Source organism: Nasonia vitripennis, chromosome 1 (assembly GCF_009193385.2).
Source record: "Nasonia vitripennis strain AsymCx chromosome 1, Nvit_psr_1.1, whole genome shotgun sequence".
NCBI lineage: Eukaryota > Metazoa > Arthropoda > Insecta > Hymenoptera > Pteromalidae > Nasonia > Nasonia vitripennis.
This window is the reverse complement of record NC_045757.1, coordinates 13,277,305-13,303,016: the sequence shown is the minus strand read 5'-3', so window position 1 is coordinate 13,303,016 and position 25,712 is coordinate 13,277,305. Positions and strand designations below refer to the sequence as shown.

The window sequence follows — 25,712 nt, the reverse complement described above, 5'->3', positions numbered from 1 at the left end:
GCTCGAGAGAGCAGCGAGTGATTCATTACGAGGCGATAAATATTAAATTTTCGATTCGCCGGTTAAATTATAATACAGCAGAGCGGCCGTCTCTCGCATTATCATCATCAGTGCGAACAGTATAATTCTAGTCCGTCGATCGTCGCTGCAGCGTTTCCCGCATTTCAAAGCGGAGAAAGGTATATGAGAAAAATATCCTTGACATCGCGCTGCAGCGTTTTGTCTCCGTCTGCAGCCGTAAATCCAGGAGGAGCCGAGAGGCGCGAGCTCGATGCAAATCCGCTGGGGCAATTCGCGGAGACGAACCGGCGCTCTCCCAAGAATCCCCGTTTTTGTCTTTTATTGCCCGCGAGCGTCCGTCGCGTCGTACGCCCTGCTTTTCTTCTTCTGTCTCTCCCTTACCCCGATGTGCAGTAGCTCGTCGGAGCCGCTCGTAATTACGTTCCGCAGGCAACGTTATTTCCGGCATTCAAAATCGAATAATCAAGCGCGAGAACGATTGTGTCCGAGGCTAGGCGAATCTTATCGACTGTGCTGCAGAGGGAGTTATGCTCTTGTTTCAGTCTGGCTAGCTCGCGAGCGCTGATTAATTTTCAGGCGCCGAGAGGCTGATGAGTCCGAGCGCGCGTCTATATATACCTAAGCGTGATTGGATGGAAGTTCTTTCTTGCCAAGTTTCATACTCGATCGCATAGAATTATCAGTAGGCTACGCAAAACTTACAGTAGTGCAGTACATCGAGCGTGTATGGCAGAATAGAAACTCACCTGGAACATAAGAAAAAGAGTTCCGTCAGATAATCGTCGCAAATCTGCACGTATACAGAAAATATCAGCTCAACAGTAGCTCGACCCACTCGCACATTACCGGCGACAAATCGCCGGGCAAGCACATACATACACACGCTCTCGTGCAGTAGGAGAGAAGAAAAAGGCGCAGCAGCAGCAGTGGAGCTGGTCGTGCGCGCACCGGAAAAATTCCCTCAGTAGCGATTGTGTCAGCTTCCCTCCTTATCCCCATCCCTTTTCCCCGGCTCTCTCAATCAACTTACTGTCCCCTTATCGTCGTCGCGCGCCTCTGGTCGTCTGTAATTGCCCTCGTAATCACGTAATTGGCCGCTACACGGGCGAGAGGGAGAGAGCGCAACACGTTTGACGCCTCGGCACACTCCTTCTTTCCTCCTTGCTATATATACCATACGATTCTACACGCTCCCTCATCCTCCTGTCTTTGGCAAAACACACACGCGCTACATAGGCGTACAGCGTTCTCGCGTTTGTACTTCGCCCCTATGTGCCTGAAAGACACGTTTTCACGCGCAGTTGCGTGAGCGGCGATTTATGCGACCGCCCCGGCGACGTTTATTAGCGCGTCGGCGTTTGATTGCTGCAGGCTCTGTGTACTCGTAATCCGGTTGCGGTAGCGGCGACGGTGGCCCGAGGGGCTGTATGGAATGAAGAGAAGGAGAGAAAAAGAATCTTTAATCGCGTTTGGCACTAGCTGGCTCTTTGTTTCCGCGGCGACGACGACGGAGGATTTCTTCTTTGTCTCCTTCGTGTCCCGCCACCACACATAGTCTACCTCTGAATATGCATGCAGCGCGAGCTCGACGAGCGTGATGGAAGTCTGCGGTGATGCTGGTCGTTAAACGGATATGCCGTGGGTTTGATGATGTTTTCCAAGCGCGAGTGTTGAGCTAGTAGCTGTAAGGTTTGGGTTGTTTGGCTTGGGAACTACTGATTTTCGCTGGAGTTTCAAGGCCGGCTGTTTGTTTGAATAATCATCGCAAGATCGAACGCTATCGGCTATTCGCGCATCGAAAATTCAGGAGCATAACATAAGCAGTATAGTCCGCAAACGGAGAATATTACTCCTTTGTTTGGAATACGTGCATAATATACGTGTAACGAGGGTAGAAACGAGAGCCAAAGTTGAACTCGTTGAAGCCGAAGTCTGGAAAAAAAAGCACGACTGCAGAATTCACGTTCATTTAATCCTCGACGCAGCGTATCTCCCTCTCCCTCTGGGACACACGATTCGACATTGATACTCGGCCGATACGCCCGCTTAAAACGCCATTAACAAAAGTAATACCCGATACGTACAAAACGTCGCTGCCGGCGCGCACTGTCACGTTTTCTGCGCCTCGTCGGCCGTATAAAAAGCCGAAAAGAGTTCGGCTCTCCCGCTCCAAAAATAAAACAATAGCCGCGCCGCTACACGTGTAACGCGTCAAACCCCGGGAATACCCGATAGTAGGACATCAGCCCTCTCTCTCCCTCTCTCTCTCTCTCTCTCTCTCTCTCTCTCTCTCTCTCTCTTCATACACTCGGATGTTTCATTACGAGAGCGAACGGCAGAAATTACTCTGTCCTACATGGGACACAAAAAAGATGGCAGAGCTCTTTTTTTACCCGGCACGGAAGACACTAGCGTGCGCGCGAGGAAGGCCGTTAAAAATCGTACGATATTCGATAAAGCGACGACTAAACAATGCGAGAATCGCGAAAGAAGCGTACACACGCGGAAGGGAGGAGAACAGCGGCAATATCGATGCGTCGACCGACGCGCGCGTAAATTCAGTCCGCCGTAGTCCCGGGGAAAGCTTGTCGAATCTATTCGTACCCGTTTTTAAATCAATTTCTACCGCTCTTCACTCTCTCTCTCTCTCTCTCTCTCTCTCTCTCTCTCTCTCTCTCTCTCTCTCTCTCTCTCTCTCATTCCTATATACACTGCATAGCACACTACTGCGGGGATTCGCCTGCCGCCAAGTATATGCATGGAATAGCGTAGCGGAAAAAATTGCCTCGTGGAGAATTGATGCCGAGCGAGCGCGGATTTTTGGATACGAAGCTTCCAATTTTTCGGCTCCGCGGGAATTATTATCGATCGTCGCCGTCTGATGACGAAGAATGTAATTTCGAGTATTCTGTGCGCGCGCGGCGACGTCTGTGTCACGATCGACTTTTTATATCGAACACGCGCCGGGAATGACTCCTTCTCGCGCGGCGGTAATCAAAATAATCACGATGAATAAGAGAGCTCAGCGCGCAGCCGTAATCATTTTGATTGCACCTCGAAGAGGGTCAGTAACGGAATCGATGACGCGACCATCGGAGTTAGTTGTATACAAAAATACGTCTATTATTACACACCGGTGTATTATCGTCGTTGTGGGAGTGAGAAAACGCGCTCGAGACCCATTAAACACTTTGTCTCTCGCGAATGGAACCTCTTGCTCTGGATCGTTACTCGCCAACAATCGACCCGTGCGCCCAGAAGCTACAAAACCACCTCGACACAAAGTCCCAAAAGAACCGCACCTTCCCTCACTCTCATACACACAAAAAACCATATGCACTCTCAAGAGTAGAGAGAGGGAAAAAAGAAACAACGCCGAGAGGCGCAGCAAAGGCAGAGTGGGCCGCGCAAAAAAGCGACGTCGGGGTGTAAGCTCCGCGCAAAGAAAAGAAAAGGATTATAGCAAGCCGGCGCTGGCGTCATGCCATGCATCGCATCGACGTTTATTACCGGTGCGCGCGGCGGCATTAAGGACTTCATTAGCTTTTGATGAAAAGCCTATACAGTATATACAGTGCGTGCTCGTTCTACTATATACGGCGAGTTTTCGAGTGAGCTCGTTTTTCGCGACGCGGAAAACACGAGAGAAGGGGACGCCTGCTGCCGGCGCGCGGCTCATGCTTCTGTTGCTGTCGTCGCTCGTTTTTACGCTGCGCTACGCTCGTTAAGGAGCGGAAACTCGCTGAGCTGGAAACGCAATGCGCGCGCGAGCATCAGCAGCCGGCGTTTTGTTGCTGGATTTTTGAGACATTCTCCGCAGCAGCAGAAGCAGCAGCGAGAAAGACCAGTAATGGCGAGGATTTTCTTGCGCGAAGCATCTGCCGTCGCTTCCGAATTCTTGATTAGTACTTTACTTTTCAGCGGACACTGAAGCTGCACTGCGTCATGTGTGATGGATCACCGCGGCGGAAAGACTTTTGGTTAACGATTACAATAATACGAGATGTGTACGCGCGTGACCCGGTTTTCCCGATTTGCGTCAGTACATTCGACTCGAGCATTTTACAGGAGAGCCTCGTTCGTTTACTCTGGAATCTCATATTCCGCGCAGGAAAAATAAACAACTCTCGGGGAGCTTTGGTTAACGAGCGTGGAAATCGCTCCAGAGTTACAGCTCCGAAAAAAGTCGTGTTTTCCCCGCAGAACGCATCATCATCGCCTATCAAACGGCCGCCATATAGCTTAAGTACACCGGGCGCAAAAACTTATTTACCCAGCGGAGACTTCTTCGCGTTCCGACACTCTATTCACCGGCGGCGTCTCGAATTTCCCTTCGCGCGTACAAAAAAGCGCCGAAATAACACTTTCTCCAGCAACGCTGGCGCCGACAGCAGCAGCGGCAGCAACAATAACAACGAGCGCCGAAAAAACGTACGTGTTATTGCAACGAGCGCCTACGGCGGCCGATTTTTTCACGCCTCGCCTGCCACGCCGTTCATTTTATTTATACATATATAACCTGGACTGCTACATATATATATATATATATATATATATATATATATATATACACACGCGAAAGAAAGAAAGAGATTGAGAGAAAAAACGCGAGTGACAAAAGCGTGCACGCGCAGCCCGTCAAGGTACAGTCTACGCACACCAGTGCTTTTCGCCCCCCCTCTCTCTCTCTCGTCATTGTCGCGTCAACGAAAACAGGCCGCAACGGCCGTCGTTCCGCGCGTAAAAAGAGAAAAAGCCCCTCTCTCTCTATGTCTTTATCCTTCTCTCTCTTTCTCGCCAACCAAAACACCGCAGCGCTTTTTTACGTGCGTGCGCGGCGTCCCTCCTCGACTCTTCTCTTTTTTTTCGGCGAGAGGAAAAAGCGGGCGTGTGCATGTGTGTGGGTGCACGCGCGCGAAATAAATTTTAAAAGCCCGCGATAAGTGAAAAGAACAATGGGCGCGCGTTTTGCTCTGTGTCTTTGTCCCCCTCCGAGTTTTAATATCGTACGCCACCGCCCGCGCGGAATTATTATGCATGAAAATTTATCGAACGCGAGCACACCGAGGTATGGTATATATATGCATTATGTGACCGCGCGCTTGAATAGCAGGAATAATGACGATCGCGGAATTATTATTGTGATGAAGGAGAGCTGATGGCTGTGCGACGGACGCAGGTTTTTGACATAGAAAGAAATGGCTTTGATGAGGACGATGGAACAACAAGATTTTTCAGAGAGATGCGGAGGGATGAAAATTTCAACATTCGTTGCACCGAGCGCGCATATTACGCATATAATGAAAATGTAAAATGATTTGGGATGAGCTGCCAGTTGCAGTAATGAGCTTTGGATTATCATCTCGTGATTCAAAGTGCTTCGAGCGGAAAATCTTTTTTTACCGTGGTCGAAAAATTGAGAGCGGAAAATTGAAAATGTTTAAGAAATAATGCTGAGCCGTAAGTGACGGGTCGATCAGGGCACGAGAAATTAATATGTAGTGCAAAATCGGTTGGTTCTTTTTGTTTAGCCTTCTAGTAAATATTTGATGCTCGAACTGTATTTTGGAATAAATGGTAATTAAATATGTGAACATTTTCATCTATTGATTTGGATTATTGGAATTTATTTGTTCAATTGCATAATAGTTTGCCAGCGCATTATGATAATCGAACAAACGTTAAATACATGCATTAGTTATACAGATTCGTCAGACTAAACAAAAATAGCGAGTAATTTAATAAAATTCAATAACTACATACCGCATTAGCTTATTAAAGTAGGTTATTTCGTTTATTCGGTTAAAGCTCTTTCACTCGTACGAAATACCCAAAATGCATCTCGAAATAGTGACGATTATAGGGTATTTTCTTGGTGTGCGATAAAAGCGTCATGCCTGGCAGGATAATATTTAATTTCTTCAAATAACATGTACGACGAACGTGTGTCATCAAGTTCAAAAGTTCAAAGGGTCAATAAAAATACGTTTTATATAGGAAATTTTCCTCTGCTGGATTACTTTTATGTAATGTTTTTGTAATCGATGTATACAATCTATTGTACTTACTCTGGATAAATAAATAAATAAAACTATTTTTTTTCACAAAAGATCGTGCACACATTAATTGTATTGAGCTCTACCTTAAGAGCAAAAATTTGCACATTACATATCCTTTCAAAACTCTAAAGTTGCATCCGTAGTTTCTATAAAGGCTAATTAAAGAAACAAATCGATCAACCAAACAAAAATTATTGGAAATTTCGCTCCGCCTTAATTAATCAAAACATCGCAGCTACGATCCGTGCTTTGAGTGGGCGCGAATTCGAAATCTCGCGCTAGATTTTTAATTAGGACAGGTAGCAAGCTTGTCTGTATGGGCATAAACATATCCTCGTTATCTCATCGCAGCTGCCTCGCTGTATACACCGGCGGCAAAGTAAAAGATTTTGATAAAAGGAATTTTCGCAAAAAGGCTCTTTTGATATCAAAAAGCCTGATGCGCGGATTATGTAGCTCTCGCGTGCTAGTCCGCGCCTTATACTTTAATCAGTCGCGTAATATTTTTACAGTAGCCGTACTCTATTCAGAATTTAATTAAAACATGCATGAAGAGATGGCGTCAGAGGGCAAGCACAGCTTCTCGATGAAACCTTGATAATTAATTTTCTACAAATGCATACATATGCACGCGTGAAAATTTGTTTAATTGGGAATGCTATACTGTTATTATATTGATATAGATATTAGAGCAGTTACTTAAGGAACGCGCTCGGTTAACTCGAGTTATTCAAACATTTACTCCCTTCGAGTCTTGACAAGATTTCCAATTTCAAAGCCACTCCGACGAGACCGCGCAATTTAATTAATTTCTATTAAAGAGTGACTTTTGCCCGAAAGTATGACCGAGGTGTATCACGATTATAAATATTTTTAAAACACGATACACGCCAGAAGCAGCAGCGTCAAAAGGGCGCCTGCTCCAGCTTATACACACGCGCAACGAGAAAATTGCAAGCAAAATCCGTAAAAAGGTCAACAACCGGGGCTACAAAACACTCCGATACTGAGCAGCAGTGCGCGAGTTGAAAACAATTTCTCCGCTTTTCTTTTGTGCCACACCCCCTCGAATCCTCTCTCAGTCCCAGGCAAAACAGCGTCGCTATACACTCTCCATACATAAATTTAATAGCTCTCGTTCTCGCCCGCCCCCCTCCGGCGTCTTTCTATACCGAGCGAGCGAACGTCTCCGAAATTCTCCTCCTTTTTCATCCTCGGAATTTCCCCGAGGAAAGCCGCGGTGGCGGCGCGAAATTTGAGCGCTTCGACGACACTATGCCCGTCGTAGCGGCGCGCATAGAGCAACTTTTCTCTTTCTCTCTCGCGCGGCACGCAGTCTGCGGAGTTTGCGGTTATAAAATGCAACGAGTGAAAGAGAGTTTTCAAGGTTCGCAGGTGACTGCAGCAGCTCGAATTAGCATCAAGTCAGCGGGGAATCGCGCGGGAGAAAGCGTTTGATGTTTGTCTTTTTTTGGCGGGGGAACTATGTAAGAGAGAGAAGTTGCTGCGGGGATTCGGTTTCGGTGAAATTTTGCGGTTCAGCTCGAGAGTTTCGCGGCGATGAAAGAACCGCACGTCGATTATTCATCAAATTAGTACGCGACGAAATTTTCTTTACGGTATCACGCTTGAACAACATTTTGTAGATGTATAACAAAGTAGAAAGCAGCCACGCTGCTCATCTCCGAATTTCGCGCATTTCAGCCCTGCTAATAAAACACGTTGCCTCGTCGACGCTGTGGAGTCAGCCGGCGTGACTACGCTTTCCGCGCGGAAGAGCCGGCTCACGCTTTTTGAACTGTACTCCCTGTATACGACTCGCAGCAGTGCGACTTCTGATTTTCATTCGCGCACTTCTATTTCGACGACTTTATAGTACGCTCTCTCGCTCTCGCAGCGTCTTTACCGGCCTTCCGCTGATGTACCCACTACTCCCTACAACTGTATACTAATTTATTCGCTGCGGACTCAACTGTCGCTGCGGGTAATATTAATTCGAGGGCAACAAATAAATTCAAGAGCGTTTCTGCATAACAATCCCGCGTAGAAAAATAAATTTATACCTCAGACGCATAAACAGGCCGCACATAAATTACCCGAGCAGCCCGGTAAACGACGCGCTCTGTGAGGTAACCGCGACGGCACACCTCTCGTCGCGCGGAAGGATAACGATAGCGCGCGCTTGGGGATGATTCTCCGACGTTCCTTTACGAGGCGCGCAGCCACCGCGATGCGCGACAATGGCGCGATATATTCGCCATTTACGGCTTTCGTCGCTTTTACGAGGCTCGCACGGCTGCTGAGGAAAAAATCCCGTAGCAGCTCTTATCGGCTCCCAACGCCGACTATACTGCGCTCTTTACAGGCTAGCACACGACGAGTCGAGACTTCTCCTAATAATAAAGTAAAGCGCTCGTCGATTTCACTCGTCTAATTTTCGGACGCGACGCTGCCGTAAAATCCCATGGACGACACGCGCTCGCGCTCGCGGATCATTCAATTTGTCGGAGTGCTGCCGAGATAACGTCGCAGTTTTAGTGCGTGTTTTTTGCACGTCGGTACACCGCGGCGAACACGATACGACATGGTTAATAACGCTAAAGTAACGATATTTTTATATCTCCCGACGGCCGAGGCGTCGTAATTTTTGCGAAAAATATTCGATTATTCGCGCTGTGCGTGACAGTAATTAGGCGGAGACGTCGGCATCTCGCCCGCGCGCTTTGAAAGAAGCGAGGGCGCGGATTTTAATTAATTCCGCCGCAGAGCGAGAGTCCCTTATATTTTATACGCAAAGGGAAAAACCAAATTAGCTCTAATTTCACTGACGTCGCCGCTAGCTCGCTAAGACCTGTATAATAGCCACCTCGCTATCTTCTGGACCCTTCTCAGATTGAACAGGATAAAGGGGGAGAGAGATTTCTCGGTTGCCTCTTCTCGCGCAGTAGCGACTTTCATCCCTTATCTATTCCAAACGCGATTATTCCGATGAAATTAATTAAAGACCCACACTACGGCCGATTTTTCATTTCTCATCGCTCCCAACGAGAAAGAGCGCGAGCGAAACTTTGTTGGATAACATAAAAGTGCGCGGCAAGAATAGGCGCGCGAATGTTCGATGATAATTAAGCGGAGAGAGCGGCAGACAAAAGCTCGGGCGAAACTTTCTTTTGCGCGCCTCCGTCAGCAGTATAGATACAGAGTAGTATCTGAATTTCCGCTGAAACCAGAAGTTGCGCTTCAAAAGAAAACTACATCTCCAGGCGTGCGTTATATAGCTATACAGGCTGGAGCGACGGCTGTCAGTAAGATAATTCGCTGGCGGACCGTACCTATGCGTCGCCAAGTGTGAGAGTAGAAGACTAACATCAATTCCTTGCAGCTTCAATAGCTCTCGTGTGTATAAGACAGAAGAGAGCAAACTCTCCGCACTTACTTGACCCGCTTTCGACTTTTCGAACTTATCGGAAACGCAGTTTGCATTGGCTGACGTTGCTAGGCCAAAAAGTTGCAGGGGGAGAGAGAAAGCTTTAAAAGCTCGCGAGATAAATTCATCGGGGCCGCCGACGAGTGAGAGATGAAAAAAGTTGCCGCGGAGAGATTAATTAGCGGGATTCAAGGGGGCGTTTGTTATACTCGACGTCGCGGCGGTTAATTAGGGAAAAGTTAAGAATTTTACAAACTGAATTTTCGAGCAGCAGGCGGTGCAGTGCACACACAGATCAGAGAGATTCGAGTCAATCCAAGGAGAGTAGGGAGCTTATACACAAACGCGGTGCGCGTACATACGTAGGTGCCAAAAGCCATGTGATACGTGTCCGCAGAGTTAAACAAGATTTGCCAAGACGCCGCCGACCGGATGAAATAGGAAATTGATCCCGAGCAGACCGCAGAGAAAGAGCTGGCCGCACACGTCTTTTTTCCCAGAGCGGGAGAGAGAGAGACAGTCCACAGCCTTTCATCGGACGCGTCGCGGCGTTTCTTTTTTTGCCTCGGCGATAAATCCCCCGGGGATTTTTCATCGGATTTCCTCCGTTTCTGCGACTCGAAGGCACAGCCAACACACACACACACACACACACACACACACACACACACAGAAGCTTCAGCTCTGAAAGGGCAGCAGCGGGTTAAAAAGGAAGGTGCTGCGGTCCTTTTTCAGCTAACCAAGAGAGCGGGATCGGATTAACGTGCCATAAATCAGGGCCGGCGCTCTCTGCCGCCGCCGAGGAGAAATTTCATGAACTGCGCTCGCTATAGCATGCCGCGAAACTTGGCATAGAAGCTGCACACAGCAAGCTTCCACAATGCCCGCAGAGAAGCTGCGTCGCGCAGCTATGTGTTCCTTGATATCCCCGCGGCGGATTATCGCTGTGTTTATAGCCTCGCGCCGGCGGCGACGACGACGACGAGGACGACACCGAAAGCGAAAAGGAGAAGGAGATAGGCGGGGAATTCCCGGGACGCGCACAATGCTATCGGTCGAGGACGAAATTCGCGCCTCTCGCCGCTCTTTTGGATTTGCGCAACAATGTGGCGGTGAGACTATGCGAGAGAGAGAGAGAGAGAGAGAGAGAGAGAGAGAGAGAGAGCTTTGTTTTCTTCTTCTACAGCACCGCACGGCGCATTGTTGCGTGTACACGCGCGCGCGGGTTGCACTTTTTGCCGAAGCTGATTTGCTGTGCGCTGGTATTGACCTGCTTTTACTCTCTCAGCTGTGTACGCGTGTAAAGCTCCCGGGACTTTACAATAGATTTAAAAGTGAGTAATATCGCGCGCAACGGGGGAAGTGCCCGTTGCTGCCGATAAAAAGCGCGCCTTTCTTTGAGAGGAGGAAAAAGTTTAATTGCTCTTGGGGCCGCTTGTAAATTGTAAAGAAGATGAAGAGGAGGAAGAAGAAGTGGCCGCGGAGAAAAGAAACGTTAAGCATCGAGGCCGCAGTCGTACACCGGAGTAGGCGGCTGCGGAACTGTTAATTAGATTACGTACTTCCCTTATGTGGACAAAGCTCTCGTATACGACATAAAAAGCCAATCGACGTTTTTGATCAAGTGAACTTTACGCGCGCGTGCGAGCCGTAAAACTTCCTCTCGCCAGCCGCGCGTATAAAAAACCTAATCTAGCGTATTCACTTGCCCACACGCACACACTCGCTCACATACGCGGGTGAGTTTAATAACGATACCGTATTTATAAAGCAATAACGCGGAAAAGCTCGTCTCGTATCTTTCTTTCGTACGAGCGTGCGCGCGCGCGAGCACAAGGGACGAGGGAGAGAATGTAGATCTCCGGAGCGCGAGTTTATGGACCGCGTGCGCGATGTGTTTAATAAAAATTTTATTCTCCTCTTTTAGCGTCGTTTTAGGCTGGCGCGTGGCGAGAGAGAGCTGCCTTTTTTTCCTCGTTTAACTCGGCCGGGAATTCATTAAAGTTTTTCGCCGGGCACTGCAGCAGCGCGCAGCTGAGGGCAGATTTCCTTCCGTAGCAGCTCCCTTATACACTCCCGCAACCGGGGAGAATGTTTCGTGGAATTGAAGAATTTTTATGGAGAGAAGTCGGGATCGAATTCAGTTCGGATGTCGTCAGCCCGGCGAAATAAGTTCTGATGAGAATGGCGCTTTTAGTGATTCAGCGGCTCAACTATTTTCATGCGTTCTGTGGGACAAGACGGAATAAATTTTTTCCCAGCTCCCCGATTCCAATTGGACAAGTTTTACCCGCGTTGGCGTATATTCAAATTTGACGGGGCGAGAATTCAATATCCATCTCACCTTTGCACTCGTGTCCTCCGGCGTTCTCATGATGTTTCGGCTACTCCTGTGGCTCCGTCGATTCTGCAACAGGAAGATGGTCAAACGTTAGAAATATATTCGAGCGATGACTGTTTCGGATGATCGCTCGATAAAAGTCACTCGCGAGAAGCGAAACGATTCTTTTTCTCCCTCTCCCGTCCCCTGCGCTACAAGGGGTGCTGGTAAATTAATTCTCGAGCGAGTAAAACGAAAATGACGTCAGCGGGAGTGCGAGAAGAAAGCTCTCAGACTATAAAACCGTCGTGAGACGAGGTCCCGAAACACGCAAGAAGTCGTTGGCACGCGGGGGAAAGAAGTTTACGCACGCGAGCATTAGTACGGTAAATCATGTTAGTCGGTGCGTTTATTATTCAATTTCGGGGGAGGGCTCAGAGAATAAGAAAGAGAGAGAGAGTCTTAAAAAGCGCCGGAGGTGGCTCTCTCGCTTCTCTTCTTTTAAGGGTGAGTTCAGTCTCGAGTTGTGCAGTCTCTGTTGCAGTTCTGTGTAGCCTCTTATACTTGTATTTAGCATACGCTTTTGCGCGCGCGTCGGGGTTATTAAATTTTTTCTCGCCGAGAAAGAAATTTACTCTCTTTCTCTCTCTCTCTCTCTCTCGCTCGTCGCTTTGTAATTTAATTTGTATAATACGCCGATTAGGTTTTTCGCTCGGCTCACATTTGCATGCAGTTGATGCCAGTCCAGCAGTTTGTTTGCCGGACTGACAAATCACGCTGTTTTCGGAGAGAGATATATAGAGAGTCGCGCGCGAGATAAATGATCGCGCAGATAGCAAATCGCGGGCTTCCGTTCGCTCCGGAATTCGAACGATTCGTTCTCTCTGCTGCTGATGCTGGCGACCGCTGATATAATGTGTCATCGATCAAAGAGTATCAAGAAGGTCAGAATTTGACTAAAGTTCCACTAAAATTTGAGTAAAAGCTTTTCGAATGCGTCACCTTATCGCCCGGTGACGTCGCGTCCTATGAATTTGGAATTGTCCGATGGAAATTCTGTTCGCGTGCCTTTGAAAATGTTCCTCGTATTTTTCGAACTGACAGTTTTCGAATTGGTTGCAGTATACGTAAAGTAGTCCTGAAGAATAATTGAAAAAGAGCTGGTTTTCTATCCGATCGCCCACATGCCAGTGGCAATTACGAAAAAAAATGCGCGGCCCTCATAGGACCTAAAATAGAAACACGAATTGAACGTCCGTCCATCGAAGCTCACTTAGAGGCCTCCACGTCGATGTCTCAATTTAGGCGCGTCCGTGACCACAACTCAATCGGTCTCACAGAGCAACTAACAGCGGATACTCCTTTCTCTCTCTCTCTCTCTCTCTCTCTCTCTCTCTCTCTCTCTCTCTCTCGTATCGCCATCCAGACTAGCCGCTAACAGGGCATTTCTCTACTTCGACTCCAATTTTTCTCAATTTCCACAGTCCCGCCGCCATCCCTCTCACTTTGGCCCGCTCGCAACAACGTAGCCAGCCACGCGTCTCTCGCCTATATATAGCCTTCCACATTTATATCCCTCTCCCTCTGCACGCGGAAATCGTAAATTATTTCCGAGTTCGAGAGACGGGTTTAATGAGGGCCCCATTGGGACCATGGGGGTGTACGCGCGGCAGCTGCTACCCCGTGTCCGCGTCAATGACACTCTCTGGCTCTATCCACTTTTCGAGCCGCTGCTACTGGGCTCTCGCTTTCTCTCTCTCCTACTCTCTATACGCCATGTGTGGATGTGGTGGATGTGGATTTCGGGCTGTACGAGTACTCTCTCTCTCTCTCTCTCTCTCTCTCTCTCTCTCTCTCTCTCTCTCTCTCTTCCTCCCTCTCTCGCTTGCGGAAACAATTAAACATCCGATAACTCAGAGTGCAGCCGAACGAGCGACTGGTTTATCTGCGTGTGAGCCGCGAGCGCGCGCGCGCAGCCCGTTTATACGTAATTTATTCGAGTCTGCGGGGGTTTGTGTGTACTGCATAGTGACAAAAAAAATGCCAGAGAGAGAGAGAGAGAGAGAGAGAGAGAGAGTTGCAGGAAGTAATTGAATGTGTACATGTTTGTCGGGGAAAAATACGGAAAAATCTGCACGCCCGGCCATTCCGCAGAGCAGTAGCCTCTCTCTCTCTCTCTCTCTCTCTCTCTCTCTCTCTCTCTCTCTCTCTCTCTCTCTCTCTCTCTCTCTCACTCACTCTCGCGTATACGCGGTGTCTAGTTTCACTAGCTTGTGTTTTATTCCCTTTTGGTTTTATTTTTTTTCGACGACGATGTTCTCTGCAGTTACAGGCAGCTGTGTGTCCCGTGCGAGTGCGTTTGAAATTTCGAGCAATGCAGCTTGTTTCGCCCGTTATTTTTCTCGCTTTTGGTGTGTTGCTACATAATCCTGATAACATTTTACCGGTTCTGCTATGCGCCGCTGCAGCACTTGTGTCTCGTGCTTTGATCGACGACTCGTCCACTTATGTGCCCACGAAAAGTGAGTTCGTCGATTGAGCGTGATTCAAATTTGAAAGAATCGCGAAAAAGCAATACAAAAGCCCGCGCACAACTCCATTTTTATACGAAAAAAAGCCATTCAAACAAACGGTAATTCTTCTCCTCTTCACCGGCGACACCGGAGAGAGAGAGAGAGAGAGAGAGAGAGAGAGAGAGAGAGAGAGAGAGGGACGCCTAGCAGTAGTACCACGCGAGTATCTCGGCCAAATTCAATTCTCCGAGCGCTGGCAAAACGGTATATCGCCGTGACAAAGCCTCGTTTCCAGTTTTGTCGCCCTCCTCTCTTTCTCTCCTTCTCTCTTCCATGTCCGAAAAAGCCCATCTGCCAATAGCGAGCTGCGGCATAATAAAATCTCTCCGTCGCCCGTGGCGCGCAATCAAAATTACATTGTTCGATATTTTCGTGGGCGCGCCGCTGCGACGAAATCAACCGTGTGACACAGAGAGAGAGAGAGAGAGAGAGAGAGAGAGAGAGAGAGAGAGAGAAACGCGTCGTCGAAAGATTGCAACAGCTCGCGCGTTTGGAATTCTAAATACACGCAAATATCGAGCTTCGAGAATCACAGATAACTGTCCGTCGTTTTTTCTCTGCAGAACTGTATACACGCACGGCTCTCGCGACTGGAAATCCAATACACGAGAAAAAGTTTCAGGCAACGTAGTCTTGTTGTAATAAATCCAGTCTCTCTAACGAACGTCTCGCGCGCGCGGCACACCTGCAGAGACCGTTACAGCGAGTGTAGAGTGTAGTCCTGCAGCGCCGGCGGACCGTTTAGCCTCGGCTGCACCTGCCGAAAAAACGAATAAACCTGCTGAGACTCCACCTATGCAATTCTATATACGGTTTAATTCGAGCCCGTCGAGCCTAAATATTTACGCGCGCCGGAACGCTGTGGCTCGGCAAATATTAATAGAGTGAGAGAGAGAGAGAGAGAGAGAGAGAGAGTTGCGCAAACCACGTGTGCAATGCTACAGGCTATAGAGGAGAGGCTCGTAAAGAGAAGTACGCGCGGTAGGAAGCAATCGAGTGCGCGAGTGAGCGCGAATTGTAATTAAGCGAAAATTCCTCCGCGCAGTCTACTGCGCCGCTGATATCTTCGAACAACGCGCGTTTGTTAGGCTCAATATTGCTGCTGCTGGCGCGAGCACGTGCGGGTGTGTGTGTGTGTGTGTGTGTGTGTGTGTGTTTCGGCGCGCCCCAATTTTCCAAGCGAGCTGCGGCGTGTATATACTATATGTGCTGCAGCAGTCGAGATTGCGTGTGGATTATTTCAAGTGTGCGCTGTGCGGTGCTATATAGGCATTGTCGCTGATGAGACGCTCACTCTCTCTCATAGCTGACGCTGTATAGTGTATACTGACGGATGGATGGATCTGAGTGTGATTAAACGTCGCAGGAGGACTGCTTCTTTCCCGCACGCGAGCGCACACAATTCTTTGTGCGAGAGCGTCGAGACAATCCGGCGAAATTTGCTCGCGGAATATCGCTTGACAAAAAATTCAATCAACAAGAAGCGCGCGCTTTGAACTTCCGTGCCGAGAGAGCTATAAAGCTCTTTCCCTCTGTCGCGCAGTGTGTACACACGTGAGGCGGTGACCGATGTTGATTGTTTAGAAAGGAAAAAAAAGTTAGCGTCCCAGGCCAGATGCAAAAGAGTATGCGGAGGGAATAACGAGTGCACATCGGTGCGAATGCATCTCTCCTCCTCAGCGCGCGGCTCCGACAAGTGCAATTTTAAGGCGATAACCCGGGGCTTTAAATCGAATTGGATCGCTCGACGCGGCGGCGGTGGCTGCAAAGCCCGGGGAGATAGACGAGACGATAGTCGACGGCGGCGGTGGCAGCAGCAGCGGCGAGGGGATGGGTGAGAGAGAGAGAGAGACGAGCAATTACTTTTGGCAAAGGATGCGGGCGGGCGTGGGCCCAAAGAGAGATAGAGTGCGCCGCAAGAGAGGGAGGAATTAATAGAGAACGAGCAAGAGAGAGAGTGAAGGTTTTTTGTCGAACGCAGTGAGCTTTTAGCTTTGACGCTAGCTGTGTGTCTCGACCGTTTGAGCTGTTTTGTCGAGTTTTTCGCTTCCACGCCGAGGGGGTAGGATTTTTCCTGCGTCTACCGAAGGTTATACCGGCGCTTTGCACGTACGCGCTATACAGCCGAAAAACGCCGGTAGGGATCGTATTGATTTCCAAATTGCAATACCGGAAGTCGAGAGAGCGAAGAAGGGAGTCTAGCTGCGCATTATTTTGATCGGGACAATGCTGCGCTAGCAATAGGGAGAGTCATATACGAATAGGCGTGCGACTAGAAATTCGAATTTCGAGCCAACTCTGCTTAACCAACCGTTTATTATCGAAGTCAGCGTCGATCTGTCCGTGTCGATGCGTCCGCACGATGCATTGTACTCTCAGTTATAGAGCGATACTTGCGGCCAAGTGTACGAGAGGGCCGATAAATAAAAAGAGAAGCCAACGGCGGTGGCAAAGTCGGAAAGTATTATACGCAGACGCCGCGAGAGAGCCGACGGAAAAAGCTGCGAGCTAGCGCACTGCAGCGACGCGTACACACAATGGGAGGAGAACAACGCGGCGAGACGCGCGAGCGGATGTGCGGGGATTCTCCTTTTTGCTATAAATATATACCTCGCACACGCTGTGGGCTTCAAAGGAGTTTATTCGAATCTGCTGTGTACACCAGACTCGTTGTTCATATGTATATATTTCGAGACGACCTATATCGATCTTTACGCTGTATACGTACTATTTCGCATTGAAAATTCACAACGCGCAAAACAAGCAAAAATCCGTGTATACACACTCCAACCGCCCATTCCCTAAAGACTCTCGCGCTCGCAGTAGCTCCGAACCATCATATTCCCAAACGTGCCAATGAATAGCAAATGCGCGCACGCATTTTCCCTACATATATCTCGCTCTCTCTAGCCTATACTCGAAATTTACTTTGCACAGCGCGGCGGAGAAGCAGCTCTCGTATATAAGCTGAAACACACGGGAGAAGTGTACGGTGCAGTATACTCGGCTATACTACACACGTAAGTGAGAGAGGCTGAGGCGGAGGAGGAGAGTCAAGGGCCGCGAGTTATGATATCGATAAGTCTCGACGCGGCGTCTCGTGTTTTTCGCCGCCAAGTTCTCTCGCGCTGGAGAGGAAGTCAGTCGCGTATTTACGCGTCGTGGCCGCATCAGGATTCTTTCGTTTTCTCGCGGCTACGCTCTTTTTGTTGCGTAGTCAGGGGGTGATTTAACGATGCTTTTTACGCGCTTGAATAATTTGTGCACACGCGCGGTGTGCGTGACTTTTTCCCTCCCGAGTAGTTCGCCGTGAAATTATGCAGCTTTTTTATGGCGCGCGCAGCGGCGGCTAGCGTAAGATCCGCGAGTTTCTCTCAAGAGCTTTTAGAACTCCGTCTGGATGCTTTTTCGACTCGCTGCGAGAATAAGCGCTCCAGCGATTCTCGAAGCGCAGCTGTGGAAATCGATTTTCGCACGCACACGCGAGTGTCGCGCATTTTTTTTTTTCGGAAACAAAACCTCCCGAAGCGAGAATTCGGTGAGAACAATACTGCGCACATCTCTCCAGACAAGTGTAAACAATTTCCGCTCACAGCGCGGCGAACAACAACAACCGAGCAGCAGACGCGAGAACGTATAGCAGCTCGCGCCTCTTCCCCGCATAAACAAACCGAGTCTACATCGTGCCAAACAAATCCCCGAAGGTTAAGGGACTCCAGACACACTGCGCACAGAGAGACGACTCCGGGGCCCTTTGAGGCGCGCGAGAGGACGACGACGACGAGGCATCGCAGAAAGGAACTCCACTTTTGTGCCGCGAACACCCTCCTTCCTCTCGCGCCGGCTCCTAAGTGCGTCGTCGCATGCATTACACGCGCGAGAAAAGAAACACTCGTGTATAGCTGCTGCTGTGTACGTGGGTGTGTATACTCTTGCTCGGTGTCGCTGACATTGAGAGTTTGCGCGAGTGCCTTAGGGATTTCTCTCTCGCTCTCTCGTACCCACTACATACAGCTGTGCAAGGCACAGGCGCGCGCGCGCGTCCTTTGAATACGGCTAGGACGACTTTTTTTCGTCGAGGGTGAAACGAGGCGCGCGCGCGTTCATGGATGGATGGCTCGCGAGATTTTCCGCGAGGGAGGTGCGAGAACGGGTTTTTAGCGCTGTGTATGGATTTTGATGGATGGCTGCGCGCGCTCTCTCTTTGAAGAACGTTCGTTTCACCGCGGAAAAGCGCAGGGTTTAGAATATTATTTTTTTTTGTCTCACAGTTACATTAATGAAAGAATCTTACAGTAGGCAAACCCCTTTCTCGCGCGTGGAAACTCTCTCCGCCATAAACACAGCTGTATAGGCACATATACCTGCTGCGCGGATTCCCTGCAGAAAGCGATCCGCGGCGGCAGCGGCGCACTGAATTCGCGCAAGGAAAATTCGCGGATTCCAAAGGGGGTGAATCCTTTCCATCTCTCGATTTTTCCGTTCAACCGGCAAAGTTTCATCTGCAAATACTCGGCGCGCGGCGCTCGCTCGCGAATTTCATTGGAATTCCTCGGCATTCCCTTATTCCTCAACGTCTTAATCTCGCGCACATGCCGCCCATTTTTATCCGAGCCTCCCCCCGCGCGGATCTGTTTATATATCTTACTGCAGCCGCTGCGGAGGGACGGAACGATGGAAATAGAACACGGATTGATATTGAAAGAATCTTCCTATGGTCTTTGCACTCTCTCTTCGATACACGATGCAGCCGAGGCTGTTTTGCTGCGATCTCTCGCCGCGCCTGAGTTCATGATAAATAAATTTTAGAACGTATATTGGTAAGGTCTTTATGGGACGAATAAATAATCGGTGGGAGAGTTATACGACTCGAAGTCGGAATTAACAGCATCAATTTCACGCGGCTGCTTCCACGGACTCTCACGCAGCTTATATGCAAAAAAGAAAAATTTGCAGCTATATACGTACGTACCGCACGGAGCCTGCATCTCCCCTGGACTATCTCGCGAGCAGCGCATTTCTCAGCTGCTGCCGCGAAGCGCATTCCGGCGGCGTTCGTTCGGACACGTGTAGCTATACAGCCGCCGGCGTGTGTGTTATTTACTTTTTGGTCTCTCGTGCGCGCTACGTGTGCATGTGCCCACTGCACACATGTAGACTGCAGGCTGGCTCCTTTTTCTGCGAGCGGTTTATTCCGTGTGAAATCGCGTGCGTTGCGGAGCGACGCTATCTAAACTCTCTTTCTTCGTTCTCTTTTTGGACTGCTGAGCGCGAGAGAGTCTTTTTTTTCGTTTTTTGGCAGACCGAGCGAGCATCAGCCGGCTGTGTGTACGTACGCTCAAGGTTCTCACATGCTGTCTCCGGCGCTGCATGCTCGCGCGAGAAGTGTGTGACGCTACGCGAATAATCCAGAGAATAAATAGGGGCTAAGCGGCTGCTCTCTCTCTCTCTCTCTCTCTCTCTCTCTCTCTCTCTCTCTCTCTCTCTCTCTCTCTCTCTCTCTCTCGTGTAGCGCCGAGTTTTTTCGCCGTGTCCGAATTAAAACTGCTGTCTGCTAAAGACTCGGTAAACCAGCCCGTGATATACGTTGATGCGAAGCGCCCGTATGTTATATCATACGCTGAGAAGTGAATATTCTGATATTTTCGAGCTTTTTGAAATTGTTCTCTAGCGACGCGATGACAGGCTTATTATTTTCATTCACCGCGAGCAACGTCCGGAAAATTCTCTTTTTTTCTACCAAAGAGCTATTCGCGATAAATTCCGCTTTTTATCATGAATATACTCTCAAGGCTGAAGAAATTCAACGCGCTGACCTACGAGAAAATCGATTCCTACAGAAATTATATCATCAGAGATTTGGGCTCGAAAATCGAGACCCCGGTCAGTCATTTTTGGCATTTAAAACGAATAAGGTATTTTAACGAATCCCGTTTATTCCGCGAAATAAACATCGCTCAACGCAGCGATCTAGTCTTTCGCAAAACATAGATAAAAAAAGCCCGGAGCGAAACTTGACCTTTCGTTTCGGCCTAACGAACGCATTCGCGTCTGGTGCAGCAGCAGCATCAGCGTCGAAAAAAAAGCGCCGGCTGGATGCGCCCCAAACGAATGGACTACAGTCGCGGACTGGAATTTACAAGCTCGCCGCGTGACTGATGCGTCGCGCCGCAGTCGAGATAACCGAACGGATAAAGCATATACATGCGAGAGATGCTTCGTGGAGATAGAAAGAGAGAACAGGAGTATGCGCGGGGATTAATAAATAGACGGATGCTGACGCCGAGTACGGGCTCGATGGAGGGGGTAAAAATTGAAAATTGCTTTAATGGTTATTGGAAACGGAGCCATGTACGCGATGCATCGCGCGCGTGCGTATAGTCAAAAATTAGAGGGACTGATTTATCGTTGCAGATTTCGCGCTGCTGCACCCAGAGAGAGGGACGCATCTCATTTGTTTATGAAATATATATAATGCGGAGATGGTGATGCAGCAACGCGGTACACGCAGCATTCAGGAAGGATCGAGTTAGTTTTCAACATTGTTAGCGTGTATTTAAACTATGTAAATTGCAGGGGAGAGAAGAGAGAGAGAGAGGAGTGCCTCTTCGTCGCCGGGCAAACGTAATCCTCAAACTTGGCAAACAAGCGCGAGAGTGAGAGAGAGAGAGAGAGAGAGAGAGAGAGAGAGAGAGAGAGAGAGAGAGAGAGAGAGAGAGAGAGAGCGTTACAATACGGTTGTTGTAAGCTTGATAAACTAGGCCGGGTGTAATATACCGGAGATGTAAAATACAAGCTTGAGCATGACAAGTGCGTGATAAGCTGCTAACGCGCTAGCCGGGGCTATCGTTTAAGCGGGCTTAATTAAGTACATACAGCCACGCGCGGCGGTGCACAGTATATAGTGAAAAATCGCGCTCCAGAGTTCGCGGAGTCCGAAGCGGAATTTCAGCAAAACCAGCAGCAAATCACTCTCTCTGGCATAGGTATAATAGAAAGATAGACACACTAACGCGGGGCCGCGCAGTTCTGAGAAATCAGGTCCGAGGGGGTGCAAATGTTTGCGATACGACTCGGGAGAGGTAACGAGCCCGAGGGTCTTTCTCACGTATATACATATATATGCATATACCTACGTCCTCTCTATATAGTGCACTCGCTGCAGTTAAGGGAGAGAGAGAGAGAGAGAGAGAGAGAGAGAGAGAGAGAGAGAGCCGCCGGAGTTCAATCGCACGCGTAATGAGAGCACGCGCAAGTTAGCTACTCTGTTTGCGCTATATATATATATATATATATATATATATATATATATATATATACACATACATACACACACACGCTATATACATATAGCCTTGCGCGGCTTGATAAGGTCCGTATCCTCTCCCGCTCTCCTCTTAATTTCGATGTTTATCAGCAGAGCTGCAGTAGAGGCCGGGGGTAATTGAACGATTGTCTTAATGGATTTTATAATGGTTCTGTTACCTTAGCGCGAGCTACTCTCTCTCTCTCTCTCTCTCTCTCTCTCTCTCTCTCTCTCTCTCTCTCTCTCTCTCTCTCTCTCTCTCTCTCTCGCTCTGCGATAATTCCCGGCGTTCGCTATATATACGCGTATATACGTGGGATGAAGCAAGAGAGTTTAAATTAATTTTTGCGCCGCAATTTCGCACTGGAGCGCGCGAGGACCGCACACATACGCGTATTATTATGTAAATTTAAGCGGTCTCTCGGCGGCCCGTATCGGTGCACGCCGCGCTATTTGATATTCTTCCGATGAGCTTCGTGTAATTGCTAATTTCGCGGAGCGCATACTATATACGTCATATTGGCATACACTTGATCGATTAATCGCAGTAGTAGCCGCAGCGTAATGTGCGTAACGCGCCCGTTATTAAAAGATCGCTCGACGCGAGCGAGAGAGCGATATCCTCCACCGGCGCTTTTCTCTCTTTTTTTGTCCTCGACAAATGATATCTCGTTCGAGTGGCAAACGACCTGCGTTAGTGGGTATATAAAATATCCCCCGCGCCGGAAATCAGGGACTCGCGGTAAAACCGAAATCGCCCCCCATATCACACTGTGAACTGCAAACAAGCTGGCCGACAAATCGCCCTATACCCTCCAAATCACTCGCAAGAGCTTTGATTGCGAGACCGAATCCCTGCGCTCATAAACGCGTCCCGCAACTTCTTGCCCTTTGTTATATACATCCGCGGAATCGAGTGCCGCTTGACTCTCGAGGCCAATCCATATACGCACTCGTCTCGCGTTACATCGCGCTCTTAACGCGTTTATCCAACTACTTTTCTCCGATCGATACTCTCGTCTGCTCTCGCGCCCCATCGAATTCCTCCTCTCGCTCTTTCATATCCCACGTGTGTACACGGACACATGCACACACGATCGTCGGACGTAACCAAGCGCGAGGAGAGAGAGAGAGAGAGAGAGAGAGAGAGAGAGATCAATGAAAACTTATGGGGCGCCGGCGGCGGCGGCTGCGTCCATTAAAACCGCCGGCATTTGTGCTTATTAGATATCGGCGGAACAGTATAGTCTCTCTCGTAATTGTCTGCATCCTCTCCTCCTCTCTCTTTGGAAGTTTCCTTTATACGTACTTCCCCACACCCGTTTTTTATGTCGATCCGGCACGCGTGTGTGCTGCTGTCCCTCTGATGTCGGCGCCCCCCGCAGCATTATACCGATATACAGCCGGAATCACAATCGAATGAGAGAGTACTATACGCGTATTTATAATACGGTTATCTTCCTTTTTCAGCTTCGGCGCTGTACGTATATATGCGGGGTTTAATAGGCGCCAGGCGCGCGTACGTGTTTTTGACGTCACACACGCTATATAGAGAGCGGCGCGTATAAAAACGTTGTTTACGAGTGCGACAGTTGCGCGCATGGATTCTCTCTATACTACTTGTGCGCTTGACTTTTTTACGACTGACGGCCCAGTGGCTTCCACGGAGAGGATTAATGGACGCCGACGCTGCGACGACTTCCGCTTTCGATAAGGAGTACAGAGGCTTGCCAACCCTATATACACTGTGCCATTGTCGTTTTATATGGATAAGGCCTTTGTTATTATGATACGCGGGAGATTAATCGATCGTATCGGGCCGATCGTCAATTCCGAAATAGAATGGCTGACTTGGATTAATCAGAGCGAAATTATTCAATAAAGGAATCGAGTCGCCCGCTCTTCTCCTCTGATTATAAAAGTGGCCTTCGTCTCTTAATTCACGCTGCGCACATCAAAGCTAGAGCGACGCACTTCGTAATTTAATAAACCGGTAACTCGTCGGCAGCTGTCGCACACTTTTTATTTTTCAGAGTATATACACAGCGCATTTTTACGAGATGAAACTTTATACGCGGCTTATACACATATTACGCTCTTCCCTCGCTTATTACTTCGCAGCGCGCATTATATCTCGAAACTTTCGGTTCGCCGATGAATTTACCGATAAATTAACCCGCCGCGCCGGACGCGATCGTTGCTCATTAGCTTGATTGCTCGCGGGCCGGAAAACTCTTTCAAGTATATGCGCAGCGTACACACACACATTATAGTATACTGAAATAAAGCTATGCGATTTGTAAAATTGGAAAATACGTCGGCGGTGTATAGTGCGGAGGAATCGCTGCCAATTGCTGTCTCTCTCGCGGTGGATCGTCTATGGTCTCTCGGCAAATAACATACCGCACTTTTGGCCGGGGCACGAAAAATTCCATCAAACTAATTGATGCGTCGAGTGTTCTCCTCTACTATGTACACCCTCTGTTCAACTCCTGGCGCTGGCTCTTCGAGAGCTGGATAAATATCCGAAATTTTAATTAAAAATTCGCTGCCGCTTGTGTGTGGTTCTACACGAATAAACCGATTCTAGTAGCCCACCGCACGTATTCAGCATATTTAGTAATTATAAGGCGGCGGTGCAGTTTTGTATTTTCGCACATGTAATCCGGTCGAACGATCGAAGTCCATTTATCCACGAAGCGGCGATATTCCGGCGCGATAAGCGTGTCCCCGAAAATTGCAGGATCGTTCCGTGTTCTCTGCTCACGCATTCAGCGGTATCGATTGTGAAAGGGAGTAGAGAGCACAGCCTTTTGCGTAAAATCGAGGAACGCAGAGTAGTCGTCTAAAGCGAGAGAGAGAGAGAGAGAGAGAGAGAGAGAGAGAGAGAGAGAGAGAGAGAGAGAGAGAGAGAGAGAGAGAGAGAGAGAGAGAGAGAGATGAATTCGTGCGCTACACACGGAAGAGGGGACGACGCGAAGCTCTTCCATGTATATATGGAGGCCGATCCGCTTGACCCCTTGCGTGTGTGTGTATAGCATAAAGAGAGCATAAGGGAGAGAAAGCGATAATACGACAGGTAATTTCCGGATTACCGATACGCGCGTCGTATACGCGGGCTTCGACTCTCGTCGGATAATCGAGAAAAACGGGGTGAGCTTCTGCTGAATGCTGCAGCTCTCATAAATACACTATATGCGTGCTACATATACATGCACGCGCATAGTATTCTCGCTCGCGCATTCAGGGTTAATGTATTAGCATATGCATTCACATTCGCGGCTGGACGGTCGGACTGCCAAAGTTTATGCGACGTGTAATTGTATGTTTATGCGAGCCCGAACGTTAATGTGAGTTACGGTTAGACACTACTACAGGCCTGATGCGCAGGATACCAGGCATTATGCGCGCGTCACCCACCTACGCATACAACGTGTATAGTCTCGATCCCGTCATCTCCGCTCGGCTGCAGTATAGCAGCGATCGCGTCGCGCGCGAAATTCATCGGATTCATTCTCTCCCTCTTCCTCCTATACACGGCATGTTGTGTTGTCTGCGGTACGGCTGCGAATGCCCGGTGTCATCAATCCGGCTATTAAATTCCCGCGATTGCACTTCCCGCCGCGCAGTCTAATTTTTGCCGATTCACCCACAGAGAATTCACGAGTGGAAGCTGTTTCATTTAGCAGCAGCGAGGGAGGCAGCTAGCCACGGTCGGGATGAAATGTCATGGCGCGCGGCGTTTTGGGTTAATGGATTTTGCGCGCACGCGCGCGCCTGTATCCTTCTCGTTTCGGACTGTAATACACGATTGAATGGCGCGTAATGAGTATCGCACGTGACGTTACGAAAAATTGCGCGCATAGCCCCTCCTCCCCCTGGGCGATCGAATTATTATTTTAGGCCTACTGCGCTCGAGAGATAACGATTTGCAATCTTTCTCTCGGAGCATATTGTGTATACGTATAGAGGCGACGACAAAGCACTGCAGCGTCGCGAAAAAGAA

General features: G+C 48.9%; 1 protein-coding gene across 1 annotated transcript in view; it reads right to left on the bottom strand.

The window, feature by feature from the left end:
* LOC100115549 (leucine-rich repeat-containing G-protein coupled receptor 4) overlaps positions 1 to 25,712 on the bottom strand; it is a 216,004-nt gene that overhangs the window by 37,151 nt on the left and 153,141 nt on the right. Inside the window, 1 exon segment of the mRNA XM_032602330.1 lies at positions 11,852 to 11,914. Within this exon segment, the coding sequence (XP_032458221.1) occupies positions 11,852 to 11,914 (63 nt within the window).